Below are 17,047 nucleotides of genomic sequence, written 5' to 3' on the forward strand. Positions count from 1 at the left end.
GGGGCTGGAGTAGCCTGAGTATAGGTGGCTACCCCTTGTAGAAGCAAAGCGGTCCTCAGCTTCTGGACTGGCTGTTCCCAGTCCCTTGCATGCCTGTCTCTCCCAGTAGCCCTCCCGCCTCGGGGCAGGGGGGATTCAGTCCACCACTTTGCTGCTTCTTGTCCTACAAATACAAGGAGATTGGGCCAGGTTATACATACTCTCTACAGCTCCGTTCCCCCAGAAGCCCACAGTCTCTGCACACCACATTCTTCCCCGGAGCTGCCACTATCCTGTCTTCTTCCAGGACTCTGTTCTCAAGTTGCTTGAAGATAAGGAGAGATGCTGACCAAGGCAGGACTGTAGATGGGAAGTGCCAGAGGAGCGGCATTGTGGGGTATTATTAAGTTCAAAGAAGGAAGAGATAGATCCCCATGGGACTGACTAGTTAAAGGAGGCCTCTAATGGATTTTCAGCACGGTTGCCAAGACCATTCAGTGGGTAAAGAACTGAACCATTCAACAAATGGTCCTGGGGCAACTGGATATCCACATGCTAAAGGATGAAGTTGGACCCCTACCTCACACTATCTACAAAATTAACTCAAAATCAATTAACCTAAATGTAGAAGCTAAAACCATAAAATTCTTGGAAGGAAACAGAGGGGTAAATCTTCATGATCTTGGATTTGGCAGTGGATTCTTAGCTAAGATATCAAAAGGAAGGGCAGCAAAAGATAAAAATAGATAAATTGGACTTCCTCAAAAGCAAAAACTTCTGTGCATCAAAGGACATTTTCAAGTGAATGAAACATAGCCTACAAAATAAGAGAAAATATTTGCAAATCATGTCTGATAAAAGTCTAGTATCTAGCATATATAAAGAACTCTAACAACTCAATAACAAAAAGACAATCCAATTTAAGAAGTGGGCAAAGGACTTGAATAGCTTGTTCTCCAAAGAAAATATACAAATGCCAACAAGCATGTGAAAAAGGTGCTCGGTGCCATTAGTCAGTAGGGAAATGCAAATCAAAACCACAATGAGATAGCTCTTCACACCTACTAGGATGACACAGTCACAAAAATGGAAAAGCAAGTGCTGGTGCATATGTAGAGAAACTGAAACCCTGATACACTGCTGATAGGAATGGAAAATAGTCCAGCCTCTGTGGAAGACAATTTGGCAGTTCCTCAAAAAGTTAACCACAGAATTGCCACAGGCCCCAGCAGTTCTATGCCTATGTATGTGCTGAAAAGAAAAGAAGTTTTGAGACAAACATATGTACACACACGTTCATACCAGCACCATTCACGATAGCCAGTAGGTAGAAACAGCCCAAATGTCCATCAGTGAATGAAAGCATAAACAAAGTGACACACTTACATACATATATATATATACATGAATAATGGGGTATTATCCAGTCATAAAAAGGAATGAAATATTGCTACATGCTACAACATGGATGAACCTCAAAACATCATAAGTGAAAGAGGCCGGACACAAAAGGTCATAATTATGTGACTGCATTTCTATAAAATATTCAGAATAGGTAAATCCATAGAGACGGAAAGCAGATTGGTCGTTGTCAGGGGCCAGGGAGGGAGAGAAGTGGGGAGTCACTGCTTAGCGGATACAGGGTTTCCTTTTGGGGTGATGAAAACATTTTAGAACTAGATAGAGGTGGTGGTTGTGCAACATTGTGAATGTATCAAATGCCACAGAATTGTTCACTTTAAGATTGTTAATTTTATGTTAAGACAGAAAAAGAAAAGAAAAATTGTTGGGTGGGCTGAGCATTTAAGGTGGGAAGAAAGTGCAGGTAAAAATAGAGACCAAGTCGAGTTTGAGATGGGGGACTAGTCAGGAGAGAGACTGGGGCAAATCATGAAGGCTCTGGCTTGTATTTGAGTCCTAGCGGACGGGGGTACCCTGTTCTACTCAGGCAGCTCGGCTTAATCCTGCAGGCAGTGCAGAGCCTGAATGGCTTTTGACCAGGAGAGGAACACTGAGAAGGTAGGTGACTGAAACATCAACACGGACATAGGAGAATGGAACCAGGGGAGGCTTGGAGCTTGGTGGTTAGTGCAGAGGCCTGTGATACTGCGCACGTGCAGGTTCAAGTAGTGATGGCCTGGTCTCGAGAGGAAGCAGGAGGAATAATAACTACGCTTAGTTTGTGCTTGTGATGTGCCAGGCACTGTTCTGTGTGCTTTATATGGTTTAATTCATTTGCTTTTCATAAGAACTCCATAAAGTATGAACCCTTCCCCCCACCCACCCAGTGTACAGATAAGGAAACAGAGGCTTAGAGTGCCTGAGAAACTTGCCGAAGGTTGCACAGCTACTAACGTGGCCTAGATCTGAACTGAGGCCAATGACCCCAGTGCCACTGGACTTTTGGTTACGATGCAGAGATGAATGTGAGGGATTTTGTTGAAGTCCACTCACTCACCTGTCAGGCTGAGGAGGAGGAAATTGGGGGAGGGGGACTAGAGCCAGAGAAAAGATGTTTTCCCCCTGGGTAACCGAAGGCTGGGACAGGTCATCTTGGGTCTTCCCAGCAGAAGTATCTGGCTGGCCACAGCTCTACAGACTGGAGCTCATGGCTGGAGATGCATCTCCAGAGGAGGCCAGTGAAGGGGCCTGGAGACAGGAAGGACCAGGAGCTCGAGCATCCAGGCCTAGGAAGTCCCCGCCTCCCTGCTCACCTTATGCTGACCCCTGCTGCCCCTCCAGGACCCTGCCTGGTGCCCAGCTGGAACCTCCTGGCTGCGTCCAGAGGCAGCCTGAACTGTCAGGCAGTTGGCTCATGTCAAAAACCATGGGTCCTCGCCTCCACTGCCCCGGTAGCCGCAGTGGCTGCTCTTCCCCAGAATGGCTCTGGAGGTTGGCGTGGGAAGGAGCCCAGTCGCAGACTTGCCGCCTTCCTGCTAACTTCTGACACGCCAGATGAGAACATGAATGATGTTCCTTTGCCGAGGTTCTAGGGAGCGGACTTGAGGGGAGACTGTGGTAACTTATGTTCTCCCTTGCTTTTGATTTTCATATAATAGAGCGTTGTTTCATTTAGAATAAGATGCCCCTGAAGGGCTGTGATGAAAAGTTCTCTTCTTTTAAACCTTCCACTCTTGGGGGGAGGTAAAGGCAATAAAATCCAAAAAAATTTTTAAAGCCTCAATTGTTGTAGTAGCTTCTTAACATCTCCCTGGGCCCCCTGTTCCCTCCAGTCCATTGTGTACAGTCCTGGGAGGTTAGTCTTTTGAAAGCCTTGTCCTAAAACGTTCTAGCCCAGAGCCTCGCGGTAGGGTCGCCCTTCCGCCGGCCTCAGTGTGACTTCCCCTCCAGCCTGGCTCCTGCCAAACCATTCCCCAAGTACGCACCCTGCCTCTGCCTGCTTCTGTCCTTTGTCCTCGCTGGTTCCTCCCCCTGAAACGCTGTTCCTTGTCCTGCATTGCCGAGTGCTGCCCAGCCTTTCAGATTCAGCCCATGTGCTTTTATATGTGCTTCCTCTATGAATCCTGCCCAGCACTCTTTGAGGTAGACCCGGTCATACCCATGTTACAGGTAAACAAATGTGTGTGTCCGTGCACAGCATCACACCCGTCTTACAAATCTACAGATAGGGCAAACAGAAACAGAGGTTATGAATTTACCTACCATCACACAACTAGGAAGTCAGGGAGCGGATCCCAAAGCCCAGCTGAGAGCTGCTGTTTGATACCAGCTGAGTTCAGAGCCAAGTCAGACGGAGACATATTAAGCTATGTTATAAACTCTCAAAAGGAAGAAACGTGGGGAAGCTTTGCTAAAATCTTCCCCCTTGTCTTTCCTCTCTGGGTCCAGGTGGAAGTGAAGCCCTACGTGCTGGATGATCAGATGTGTGATGAGTGCCAGGGCACACGCTGCGCCGGGAAGTTTGCCCCGTTCTTCTGTGCCAACGTCACCTGTCTGCAGTACTACTGCGAATACTGCTGGGCGAGCATTCACTCCCGCGCCGGGCGGGAGTTCCACAAACCGCTGGTGAAGGAGGGAGGCGACCGCCCTCGGCACGTCCCGTTCCGCTGGAGCTGAGCCCAGGGCAGACCCAGCCACAAGTACTGGCATAGATAACAAGGAGGGAAAAGAGAGGGCACTGCCTCAGGGCTTACAGTGTTCTGGAAATCTGTGCATTCGTTCTCGATTTTTAAAGAAGAAATGGGTCTTTTTATTATTATTAATTATTATTTACAGTCATATTACTGAACTCAGTGTCCAGTATAATGCAGAATTGCAGAGTGTGTAACGGTACTGATTTGCACTTTGATTCACACCTTTGTCTGCTTGGTACCTTAATTTCTTATACCTGATTTGTCACTTGTAGACTGCCATTCTCATCAGCGGCCATCAGGTTGATGTCTGTGATTTTTTTGTTTGTTGCTGTTGTTGTTGTGTTGTTGTTGTTGTTGTTGTTGTTGTTCTGATTGTTTTTGAACTGGAGCATGCACTTATTTTCAGAAACTTAGAGAATCGCCCCTAGGAGAAGACTTACCAAAGGTAATACTCGTGAGTAGGTGGCAGATGTAGCAAAAACTTCACAACAGTTCAGCAGTCATTAGTTGGGGTCATTTAGAGTAAGAGTAACCCTTAATGAAAATAAGCCTTTAGTTGCTCTCTATTTTGACATGTAAGGATACCTCATAAGCTGAATCTTTATTTTTTCCTTCATGTTTGATTTTTGTTTTGCTGAGGATTTTGGTTAGATCTTTTAGTGTTACGTAAATTTATGCTGCAATAGCTTTTGCTGCTATTAAAATGGTATTATTAATACCATAATACTCTATTCAGGCTAAGGTATCAATTACAAAAAACCCAACAACACACTTTTGTGATTTAGGGATAGAATCAGCTGCCGAGAGGAGATCAGAGTAGACCTGAGAAAGCTTCGACGGAAGGTCACTATTTCTGACTGCATGTTTACTTAATCAGGTTGCTGCATGCAATAAATTTTATATCCGATGTCTAGTATAAAACCTTCCCACACTGCACAAATTAAGGATCTATATAAGCTATAAAATACTGATTTTTTTAAAAAAGATTTTTTTCATTCAAAGAATTGGTAATTCTTGGATTGGAGGAAGGCATGCCTCAATAAATGGAATGCTTCTGAAATTGGGAAGAGCCCATAACAGAATGACCTATATTACAACCAATATAAAACCTAGGTGTAGGATATTCTTAAAGCAAATTTGTGGATGGTAGATGAAGTACTTTGCGGTGCTCTGTTATATATTGTGCAATTTATTTTATATAGTAAAGTGATTATGTCTAACTGTGATCAAACTTAACTGTTTAAAGCCTCTGTGTCAGACATTAACGAACTTGACAGTTCATAACTGGTATATTATTAACTAACACATGAGCTCTTAGTTACAATCTCCTAGTGCTTGCACCATTTTACATAGCTTCAGACCTTGTCCAGAAAACCAAAGAGCTCATCTTAGCTTACAAACACTAGGAATATATACAGTATATAGAGATAAGTTGTCAGATTGACAAACTAGGCACATTTTAAGAAAGTTGCGTGATGGTGATGCTAAAGAAATGTCTGTACAAAATAAGACGGCCTGGGCAGGGTTGGTTGTCTGGGTGAGAAATTAACTACTTAATTCCCTGGATTTTATCCTGTAAAGCTTGAATAGAATTAAGACCTGCTAGTACTACCATGGACATTTTTTTAGCACTCACTCCTGAGCTGCAGATAGGTGATATATAAACACACACAATGGTTATGAGACTATGTAAATCTTTTTTTAAATCTTCTTCCTATGTTTTGGGATTCTGGGGACAATCTGACTGGATATGACACTGCAGAACAGATTTAAGTCGCTGTGTTTTATGTGCTGTGATGTCCTTGTATTGTCTTAAGTTAGTATCGCTTGGTTTGGTTCGGTTTGGTTCTGTTTCTCCAGTGTTCAGTTGCAATTACCAGCTCTCAAACTATAGTTTGTTTTCAAAAAGGAAAAAAACAAAGTAGTTTTTTACTGGATTAAAAATGCTTATTAGAATTCTCCCCCTTTGAGGTTACCTCTGGGCTTTTTGGTAATAATTGCTTTTTTCCAGCCCAGCTGTGGTTTTCTGTTTGTTTGTTTTTTTCTATGTTTGTGGTTTTTTTCATCTGTACAAGGAATTTTGTTATGCACTACTACTTTTTGTATTCTAGACAGTTTTCAGAAGTTGGCTGAAGAGTTTTTTGTTTGTTTTTAAGGAAAAAGGCATGCTTTCTGACTGACATGATCTTTTGCAATACCTCAATTTTGAAATATAGGAAAGAAAATGATATTTTCTAAGTAAGTTTATTCAGAAAAATATATATTAATTTAATTCTGCAAGAAAAATGATTTAACAGATGGGTAACTTTATTTTTTTCATGCTTATTTGTGTTTTTTGAAAATGAAGAAGTTAGAGCTTTATAACTATAATATTAAAGATCATATCTAACCTACAGAAATCTACCTAATTATGTGAAAGAAGCAAAACTTTTTGAAGAAGCACCCCTCTTTCATGTACTAAAATAACACTGAGATTTAAAAAAAAAAAAGCTGGAAGATTGTACAGCATAAAGCTGAAGTGAAGGCAAAAAAAAAAACATTGTCAAGAAGAACAGGTTACAAAAAACAAACTCCATTTGGTGCTGAAAGTTGTGAACAGGTGATGGAAACTACTTTCCCTTAATTTGTATATTTATAATCAAGCGTTGATTGTGCACGACTGACCAGGATTGTGAAAGAGTTCTTCTGTTTGTATTTTTTTAAAGAGAACTTTTTTAGTTTATTAAATTATAACATGTTCCCTTTTGTTTTGTAAATAAATGTGCCCCCAAGTTGTTAATGTTATATTAAAAGAGAGGGTCCTTCAAAAAAATTATTTTTTAAAACACAGAGGTGTTCTGACCTGCAACTTGATGGGAAGCCCCTGGGTATCACAGGTCCTGTTGTGGCCTTTCCTTGATGTGACACTTGAACTAGTCGATTTTTTGAAGGCTATAACCTAACCTCGACTATTTGTTGTTATGTGCAATACTGTTTGTACTGTTTGTATAAAAAATAGAAAAAAAAAGAAAAGAAAAAAGGCATAAATCTTTATTGCAGATTTATTTTCATTGCAAACTTTAGACATTGTGATTCACTGAAATCATTTTTCTACTGTCAAATATGTACCTTTTCTTCATGCTGGTATTTTTTCAATAGTAATGTAGCCTTTGTACTGAGACAAATTTTCATTGTTATTTTTAGAAAGATTTTTTGCTAAGAAAAAAATTAAACATATTTACATATTTTTCATTTTATTTCGTATTTTCTTTAAGGAGTGCTTTCTCAATCATTAATAGAGCTGTTTCTGGGAGGGACTTTCATATCTGGTCAATGTCATAATATTATTTTGTATTTTTACTTGGAATAAATTAATTTTATGATGCTAATTCTTTAAAAGTTTATTTTTTTCATTTTCAGTTATTTTTGAAGCTAAAACCTTTGTAATATTGTTACTAAAGTGTCTAGTTTTTTGAAATGCAAAGCTTTATGTATTAACTTGCTGATGTGGTTTACAATAGTGTGACAACGATGAAAATGGTTGGTTATGTAAAGTGATTGGAAAATGTAATGGATAATTGGGTAATAAAATGACAGAATGAGCAGAACATGTGAGATTCTGACAAGCCTTTTCCTTTATTGCAGTGGCTTAGTGTAAGACTAGGGATGTCACAGTACAGCTCTCTAGGGATGTCACAGTGGATTTATACAACACCAGTGCAGCCAGATCTGTGGCTCTGACGATGAAGTCACCCCTTACAAGGTACCACCAGGTTGAGAACCTGGCCAGGTCGACAGAGTGGTTCATTGCTTTCCCCTCTAACTCTTCATTATGTCGTGTGTGGTGTGTGTGTGGTGTGTGTGTGTGTGAATCTGCCACCAACTGCTGTCCACGTGTGAGGCAGTGCCTTTCACCCAGGCTGAATCTTTTCCCTGCATTTACAGTGGTGACATCTGAGAGTGAAAGGAAGTCACTGAGCGGACCCGCCCTCTGGGTAGACTTGGATGGTGTGTCCCACCCGAGTGACCTCCTTGTGTGGTGTGGGTGGCCGGGTGAGGCACACTCGGACATCACCACTGTACACAGACAGCCTCAGACTTCGTCTTCCTCCACCACCTCCCAACACCCCCCCCCCCGCCTGCTCCCTATGCCCCTTGTTTGTCCCTTATTGTGGCGGCACATCTGGCCACTCCAAGCATGATCTGTCTGCCCTCCTGCTTCTTTTCCAACACCCAAGCTCACCTTGAAGCTGCGCTGTTAAGGCAGCGTGTCACTGTCATGGCACCTAAAATTAAACAAAAAACACAAACTGCAAAACTGGTGTTGCGTAAACAGAACATCCAATGACTGGCTCTCGACAGACGGTGTGTTTTTCCCAGTCCTTGATGGCCTCTTCCACGCCTCCTACCACGGAGCCCAGGTTATCAATGACTCGGAGAAACACGTGTCCAGAGTTGGCTCTTGGGTATGCTCTATGTATTCAGTTTTGTAAATAATATATAGATTAGATCAAGTTGTGATGTAAAATTTTAACTCAAATTGGGTACTACTGGTTGGAATTTTACATTAACTACAAATAAGTGATTAGGAACAGAAGAAAAGAAATTGGGAAATTTTTGCTTAGTGGTATAAAGATTATGCTTAGATTTCTGCCTATATCTTGTGTTTTATAGTTTGTTAGTGAGGCATGGGCTAATGCAGAATGTACTGCATTTATGCAATTAGCAAATAACTGCTAGTTTTCATTTTATCTATTATATTAGCAACAAAATGGCATTTAACTGGGTAAAGCTCCTACCTAAGTATTTGAGTATTGTGACATCTCTACTTGCAAGGTTTGAGTGAAAGATTAGTCACAGATTAGTGAAAAAAAAAGCATCTTTTTGTTAAAACTGGCTTATTTGTATGGATTGTTGCTTTTTCACCAGTTTGTATGGTATGTCAGCTAACATTTTCTGTTTGTTTTTTTTTTTTTATAATAACCAAACTTCTCTATCTCAGCTGCAATAGTGTTCCATTTTACCACAAAGTATTTTATAATTAATGCTGTTGACTTTATACCCCAAAATGGGTCAAGAAATGGATATGTGATTCGGGGGTGTTCAAATTTGTAAGACGATGAAGTTCATCACAAGTAGAAAACCTGGGTGCTAATACAGGACAACTTCTGCTCTTTTTCTTTTCTGGATACAGTTCTGTTGGGGTATAAAGTATTAGGTAATTTGTATTTTTGCTGTCAAAATAATGGACATAACTTTTAGAGTGTTCACAGCTAAGATCTCTGTATTTGTTTTTCAACTAACAACTAATTTTAAATGTATTGTATCTTTTATTACCTGTTCTCTTGGATTGTTTTTGCTAGTAACCCTTACTCAGCTTCCGCCTGCGGGGCTTGGACTGACATTGCTTGTGTGGAACTGCAGTACTGTGACTAACCATGGAGCTCAATGCAGCTATTGCTTACAACTGCTTAAACTTTGTAGTTTGGACTTCATTTTTTTTCTGTAATAACAACTTATTAAATCTAGTTGTATGAAGTACTGACACTTGTCATCCTTTGCCAAGAAGTATCTCGGAGTACCTGGATTGCGTCTGGGAGCGGTTGCACGCTCCCATTTGCTTGATAAGCTTTTGGGGAGAGGGGAGACAGATTTCTTTACAGCAGATTAAATACAACAAAATCCACCTTTTCTTTGACACCGACAAAACTAAAAAAAAAAAACACGAGTGTATTTGAAACAGGAAGGTGTTTGTTGACACAACGTGAGTGTGTATGCAAGGTTTTAAGGTGCAGATGGGTGTTCATACCTGCACTTGCCACATGAAACCAATTTTCAAAATTAAAACCAAAAGAAGGCAATGAAAACGTAAGTACGCCCCCTTTCGTTTTATTTTTTACGCTAGGCTCTCAGGGCTCTCATCTCTGAAGATGGGTCCTTTTATAATTCCGCAGCAACTTTGGATATGCTGGAAGCTCTCTCGTAAGCACTAACTCCAACCCTTTTAGAAAACAGATCACAGTGGCCGCACAAAAGAATTCCCGGAGAGCTTTTTAAAACTGCAGGTGCGGGCGCCCGACCCCCAGCTGGAGTTCATGGGTGGGGGGTGGGGCCTGGCGCAGGTGTTTTCGGGCCCGGGGCTGCGGCGCCGCCCGGGAGCCTGAGGGCGCCCGAGGGGGCGTGGCCGGCGCAGCGCAGGAGCGGGCAGGCGGGGCAGCTCCCGCGGGACCAAGGGGCGGCGGGGGCGGCCGGGGTCCTCTCGCGGACCTTCTTTGCTCCTCCTGCAGTGCGCCCCTTCCCGCCGCCGGTCCCCATATCCGGTTCCAATCTGCTCCTCCCCCGGGGGGTCCTGACGCGTAGCGGCGGCTTGCAGGTAAGCTAACCCCGGGCGGTGCGCGCGCCTGCCCCGCCGCCTCCCGGGCTCCGGGCCCGGCTGCTTCAGCACCCGCCTCCCGAGAGAGGAGCGGGGCCCGGAGGCCTGAGGCTCCTGCGGGAGGCCCGGGGCTCAGCGCAGTCGTGTCGCCGGATGGCCTTGACCGTTTGGAGCTCTGTATCTGCCCCTGGTGCAAACCCCTCCGAAAAGGGAAGAGGAATACTATGTTTCAGGTCCCTTTTACATTTGATTTTCTGAAAGTGTACCATGCACTGAGCAACAAATGGAATCTTGTTCATTTGCCCCCTAGCAAAAAGAAGGGTTCCAGGATCCTAGCTCTTGGGGTGGAGGGGGAGTAGGTAAGTGAATGGGGCCTTCATGGCGAGTAGCTTATTTCTCGGGGTAACCTGCGGGAGTCCTGGCGTTCCCGGGGCGTGAGGTTGGAAGCAGCGGTCCTGAAGCAGCCCCCTTGCCGGACGCCAGGCCCTCGCCGAGGGGATGTGCGGGACAGACCCTGAGAAGGCTGCGGTTATGTCTAAGATACTTGCTTTACAGAAGGAAAACTCATCACCCCCAAACACTGATGAACACTTAGCATAAAAACTGTACTTGGGTGGGTTTTCACCAAACTCTTGGCACCTGGGTCACTTGGACGCTCTTAAATTGGAAGACTTACAAATCATACATTTTAACTAGAACAGCTGTACTAAATAGTTAAATGATTGTTAATGAGATGAGGGGAGTCCAAACTGAGGGGTCCTACTGCTATTCACAGGATTGTTGGGAAGAAAAACTTTCTTCTACCAGTCTAGGCTCAGTGATCAGAAGCCTGTGTGGCAAAAGACAGATTGAGGGGAGAAAGGACGAAGCTTGCTCATATGCACATGAACTGCACAGAAGTGGCTCCCTACATAATTAGAGATAGGGGTTTATAACCTAATTTAATAGGGGAAAGGACGCGGGAGAAAAGGGCTTCTATGGGAAGATCAAATGATTTCTTTTTTTAAAATCAACTTTCCAGTGCAGTAGTTTTTTAATTTAACAAAGTTTTAAATTGAAGTATGGTTGACTTATATTAGTTTCAGGTGTAAAACGTAGTGATTCAGTATTCTAGATTTAAGAAAGACAGTGGGTTTTTAGGGGAACAAATGGGAGATAAGAAAGTTTGTGAGAACGCTTGCAACAAAAATTTTCTCTGCGTTCTTTCTGGCCAGTGAAACTTTACGCAAGAGGCCGTTGATTACAGACAGCCTTGTTCTCAGAATTTTCTGCCTTTATTCAGATGAAAAGGGAAGCTTTGAAAAAGCTTTTTTTGCATCTATTGAATTTCAAATATCTTCTGTTTAAAATCATCTTTGTATCAACGCTGGGGGTCTGAAGGGTCCCCACAGGTAAAATGGCTGGAATGACACTGTCAGTGGAACAGATAACTAGAAGTTGCTGTATTCTGTCTCATCATGTAGTATGTATGAAGGGAATGAAACTCCGAGTGTGGGCATTGTTTGTGTTTAGACAAAGAACTTGGCTGTAACTGGTGTACCTTCACCTCAGTATTTAATTCTGGCCCTGTAAAGGTCAGCCCAAGTCGTGGCATCTTCTTTGCTGTTACTGGTCAAGTCTTTGGTTAAGATGGTTTGAGCGGAACTGTTAAGTATAAGGGAAACATTCCAATTTGCCGTCTTCAGCGCAGACCTGAACCAGGTGAGATTCTCTTTGGAAGAAAGACTCTCTGGGCGAGTTCTGGTCCCTAAGGTGAGGAGTTCTCTTGTGTGCCTGGCGTCTCCCTTCAAAAGGGCCCTTCTGCTCAATTTCATTACTCATCATTAAAACCAAAACACAGTTCTAATGCATGCCCACCAGAAGAACTAACTTCTAAAAGACCAGAAATACAGAGCATTCGGAGGAATCTCTAGATAAGTACTGGTAGAGCTGTGAAGTGGTGCAGCAATATTGGAAACCTGTTTCCAAGGGCTGAATGTGTATAGCCTGTGATTCCGCCTTTTCACGTTTAGGCATAAGCCCAACAGGGATGAGTAGTGTTTTCCCAAAAGACACATACAGGAACCATCCCAGCAGGACTGTTCCTGCAGCCCCTACCTGGACGCTCTCCCAATGCCCTGCAACGTTAGAATGAATATACTGTAGTAGATCCACAGATGGAATAGTGTGTAACAATGCAAGAAGGAAGATCCACTGATAGATGTCATATTACAGAAGGATCTCACAAACTTAATATTGATCGAATAAGCCAGACACAAATAGTATGTATATAATGTATGATTCTACTTCTAAATCAGGGAAGGAGTAACTGAAAGGGGGCATGGAGGTGGCTGCTGGTGACTTTCTTGATCTGGGTGCTGTATACAAGATGTGTGCAATTTGTGAAAATTCACTGAGTCATACACTGAGATCTGTGCACTTCTTTGGGTACCAGTGAGACGTTAAAACAAAAAACAGGCTCTGTGAAAGGTAAATGCTGATGCTTGGCACATATGCGGTTCTTTCCAGGCAACCTCCGTGTATGTAATTCACTCTCGTGTTCCTGAACCAGGTTGCTTTTTGGGCTGTCATTGCTACCAGGCACCCATCCAGACTGGCCTGCTTTCCTAATCACCCAAACCTCAGTTTCCCTGCTCCCCACCTTTCCCCTCCCATCTCCAGGCTCCTTTCAGCTCTTCCTTAGGCCTACCAACATCCAAGAGGATTTATTGTTTTGTTTCGTTTTAGTCAGTTTGGGAGGGGAGGTGGAATAGAGCATTAAGAGTTAAAAGAAAAAACCTGCATCCATTAATCTCTGCAGTTGGTGGTTGAGCGTCGACATTGAGAGCCAGTTACTCTCACAGTAAATGGGCTGACTGGCGTATGTGAAGTCTTAACATCTGTGATCTGTTGGCCCCACTTCCACATTATGGTCTGATTTTTTAACATTAAACCTTTCCTATTTTTCGATACTTCTAGATTCAAATACTGTTGTAAGAAATAAGACAGAGAGAGACCGTGTATTCTTTACCCAATGTCCCCCTAGCAACTTGGAAGATTGTATTAAATATTATACCCAGAATACTGACATTGATACAGACAAAAGGAAAAGCAGTTCCATCACCATAAGGAACACTTGTGCCACCCCCCTTCCTCCCTCTCCCACCCCGCTAAGTGTGGTCATGACTAATCTGTTCTCCATTTCTCTTTCTCATTTCAAGAATGGTATATAAATGGAACCGTACAGTATATAACCTTTTGGGGCTGGTTTTTTTTCAATCACAGTTCTCTAGAGATTCGTCTTGGTCATTGTCTGTATTAATAATTCGTTCCTTTTGTTTGTCAAGTGCAATTCCATGACATGGATGCACCATGGTTCGTTTAACCACTTATTGAAGGACAAGTAATCTGGATTGTTTCTAGCCTGGAACTATTTAAAATAAAGCTGCTGTCAGCATTCGTGCACAGGTTTTTGTGTGAACCTATCTTCATTTTCTCTGGGGTCAATGCCTAGGAGTGCAATTACAGGGTCATATGGTAGTTTCATGTTTAGTTTTTAAAGGAATTACCAAGCTATTTTCTAGAGTGGGTGTACCTTTTTACATATCAGCCAAAATATATGCGGAACCACGTTCTCTGTATCCTCTCCAGCATTTGGTTTTGTCACTACTTGTGAGCTTAGTCATTCTGATCGGTGTGCGGTAGTGTCTCATTGTGGTTTTAAATTGCATTTCGCTAATGGCTAATAACGTTGAACATTCTTTCATGTGCATGTATCCTCTCCTGTGAAATGTGTCTGTATTTGCGCACTTTCTACTTGGTTTGGGTTTTTTAATCAGGTGACTTTTTTATTCATTTTATTTGATCAGATAGTACAAAGTTCCCATGCGCTCCCTTCAGTCCTCTCCCCTCAAGTTTCCCCTGTGAACATCTTGCATTAGTGTGGTACATTTGTTATAATTGATCAACCAATATTGATAAATTATTAACTAAAGTCCATAGTTTACATTAGGGTTTATTCTTTGCATTGTACATTTCCATGGGTTTTGACAAATGCATAATGTTGTATATCCACCATGACAGTATTGCACAGAAGCCTTTCACTGCCCTAAAAATCCCATGTGCTCCAGCTATTCATCCCTCCCCCTTCCTTCTGGCTACCACTGTTCTTTTTACTATCTGTGTATAGTTTTGAGCTTTTTGCAAAATGTCACATAGTTGGAATCATACAATATATAGCCTTTTCAGACTGGCTTCTTTCACTAAGCAATATGCGTTTAAGTTCCTCCATGTCTTCGCATGGCCTCACAGCTCATTTCTTTTTAGTGCTGAACAATATTCCATTGTGTGGATGGACCACAGTTTGTTTATCCATTTACTTTTGAAGGATATCTTGGTTGCTTCCCATTTTTGGCAGTTACGAAGAAAGCTGCTGTAAACATCCATGTGCAGGTTTTGGTGTGGACATAAGTTTCAGCTCATTTGGGTAAATTTCTATGAGCATGATTGCTGGATCATATGGTAAACTTATGTTTGGCTTTCTTTTTTCCTGTAGCACTTTAAAAAAAAATTACAGTTGATTTACAATGTTTTGTTTCTGGTGTACAGCATAGTGATTCAGTTATACATATTATATATATATCCTTTTTCATATTCTTTTTCATTATAGGTTATTACAAGCTATTGAATATAGTTTCCTGTGCTATATATAGTAGGACCTTGTGGTTTATCTATTTTATGTATAGTAGTTTGTATGTGTTAATCCCAAACGTCTAATTTATCCTTCCCCCCTTTCCACTTTGGTAACCGTAAGTTTGTTTTCTATGTCTATGAGTATGTTTCTATTTTGTAAATAAGTTCATGTCATTTTTTTAGATTCCTCATTAAGTGATATCATACGATATTTGTCTTTTTCTCTATCTGACTTCATTTAGTATGATAATCTCTAGGAAACATACAGTATATAACCTTTTGGGACTGGTTTTTTTCAATCACAGTTCTTTTTTTGGCATTATTCCATTCTTTTTATGGCTGAGTAGTATTCCATTGTATATATACCACATCTTCTTTATCTGTTCATCTGCCAATGGATATTTAGGTTGTTTCCATGTCTTGGCTACTATGCAAATAGTGCTCCTCTGAAAATTGAGGTGTATGTATCTTTTTGAATTAGAATATTCTATGACTATATGCCCAGGAGTGGGATTGCTGGATCACATGGTAACTCTGTTTTTAGTTTTTTTAAGGCATCTCCATACTGTTTTCCATAGTGGCTGCACCAAGTTACATTCCCACCCTTGTGTTCAGCTGTGTAAGAGACTGCCAAGCTGTCTTCTAACTGCCTATACCATTTTGCATTCCCACCAGAAATGAGTTCCTGTTGCTCTACATTCTTGTCAGCATTTGGTGTCGTCAGCATTTTGGATTTTAACCATTCTAAAAGGTGTATTGGCATCTCATTGTTCTAATTTGCAATTTCATAATGATATATGATGTTGCTTTTTTGTGTGTGCTTGTTTGCCCTCTGTTTTATTGTAGGTAAGAAGTCTGTTGAGTTTTTTAGCGCATTTTTTACATTGGTTGATTGTTTTCCTTCTTGTTGAGTTTTAAGATTTCTTTGTATATGTTGAATACAAGTCCTTTATATGTTTTACAGATATTTTCTCCCCATCTATGACTGTTCTTTTCATTCTCTTAGCAGTGCCTTTCACAAAGCAGAAGCTTTAAATTTTAATGAAGTTCAACTTAGCTTTTGTATTTCATGGACCATGCTTTTCATGTTGTATCATGTTGTATCATTGCCAAACCCAGCATCATTTAGATTTTTTTCTGTGTTATCTTCTAGAAGTTTTATAGTTTTGCATTCAACATTTAGGTCTATAATTTACTTTGAGTTCATTTTTGTGAAAGGTGTTAAAGTCTGTGTCTAGACTCACTTTTTTTTTTTTTTTTTTTTTTTTTTTTTTTTGCATGTGGATGTCCAGTTATTCCAGCAGCATTGATTGAAAAGACCATCTTTTTTCTCCATTGTATTTTGCCTTTGCTCCTTTGTCAAAGATCAGTTGACTATATTTGTGAGGGTCTATTTCTGGGCTCTAGATTCTGTTCCATTGATCTGTTTGTCTATTCTTTTGCCAGTATCATGCCATCTTGATTACTGTAGGTTTGTATTGTCTTGAAGTCAGGTAGTATTGATCTCACAACTTTGTTCTTTTTCAGTGTCGTGTTGGCTATTGTACGTTTTTTCCTTTCATATACAAACTTTAGAATCAGTTTGTCAATATCCATAAAATAATTAGCTGGGATTTGGATAGGGATTGAATCTAAAGATCAGCTGGGGTGGAACTGATGTCTTAACAATATTGAGTCTTCTTATCTATGGATATGAAATCTCTCTCCATTTATTATTACTTTTATTTCTTTCATTAGAATTTATAGTTTTCCTCAAATAAATCTTGCACATATTGTTTAGATTTATAGCTAAACCTTTTATTTCTGGGTGCTAATATTGATATATAGGAAAGCAATGAACTTCTTATTTTTTACCCTTATAGCCTACAACCTGCTATATGATCTCTTACAAATTCCAAGGGTGCTGTGTTTGTTTTGTCCATTCTTTGAGATTTTGACGTAGACAACCCTA

The 17,047-nt window shown here is 41.2% G+C and overlaps 2 protein-coding genes across 7 annotated transcripts in view; both read left to right on the top strand.

The window, feature by feature from the left end:
• Positions 1-7,669, top strand: part of CPEB3 (cytoplasmic polyadenylation element binding protein 3) — a 164,725-nt gene extending 157,056 nt beyond the window's left edge. For all 6 annotated transcript variants that reach the window (XM_074373958.1, XM_074373954.1, XM_074373959.1 and 3 more), the window contains one exon: positions 3,829-7,669. In XM_074373958.1, the coding sequence (XP_074230059.1) occupies positions 3,829-4,056 (228 nt within the window). In that variant the 3' untranslated portion in view covers positions 4,057-7,669. The remainder of the gene's footprint in view (positions 1-3,828) is intronic.
• Positions 7,670-10,241: 2,572 nt separating this feature from the next.
• The window catches only part of FGFBP3 (fibroblast growth factor binding protein 3), a 111,537-nt gene continuing 104,731 nt past the window's right edge, over positions 10,242-17,047 (top strand). Inside the window, exon 1 of the mRNA XM_074373962.1 lies at positions 10,242-10,425. The gene's annotated coding sequence lies outside the window, so the exon portion shown is untranslated. The remainder of the gene's footprint in view (positions 10,426-17,047) is intronic.

This window comes from Camelus bactrianus, chromosome 11, assembly GCF_048773025.1.
Source record: "Camelus bactrianus isolate YW-2024 breed Bactrian camel chromosome 11, ASM4877302v1, whole genome shotgun sequence".
Taxonomy (NCBI): Eukaryota; Metazoa; Chordata; class Mammalia; order Artiodactyla; family Camelidae; genus Camelus; species Camelus bactrianus.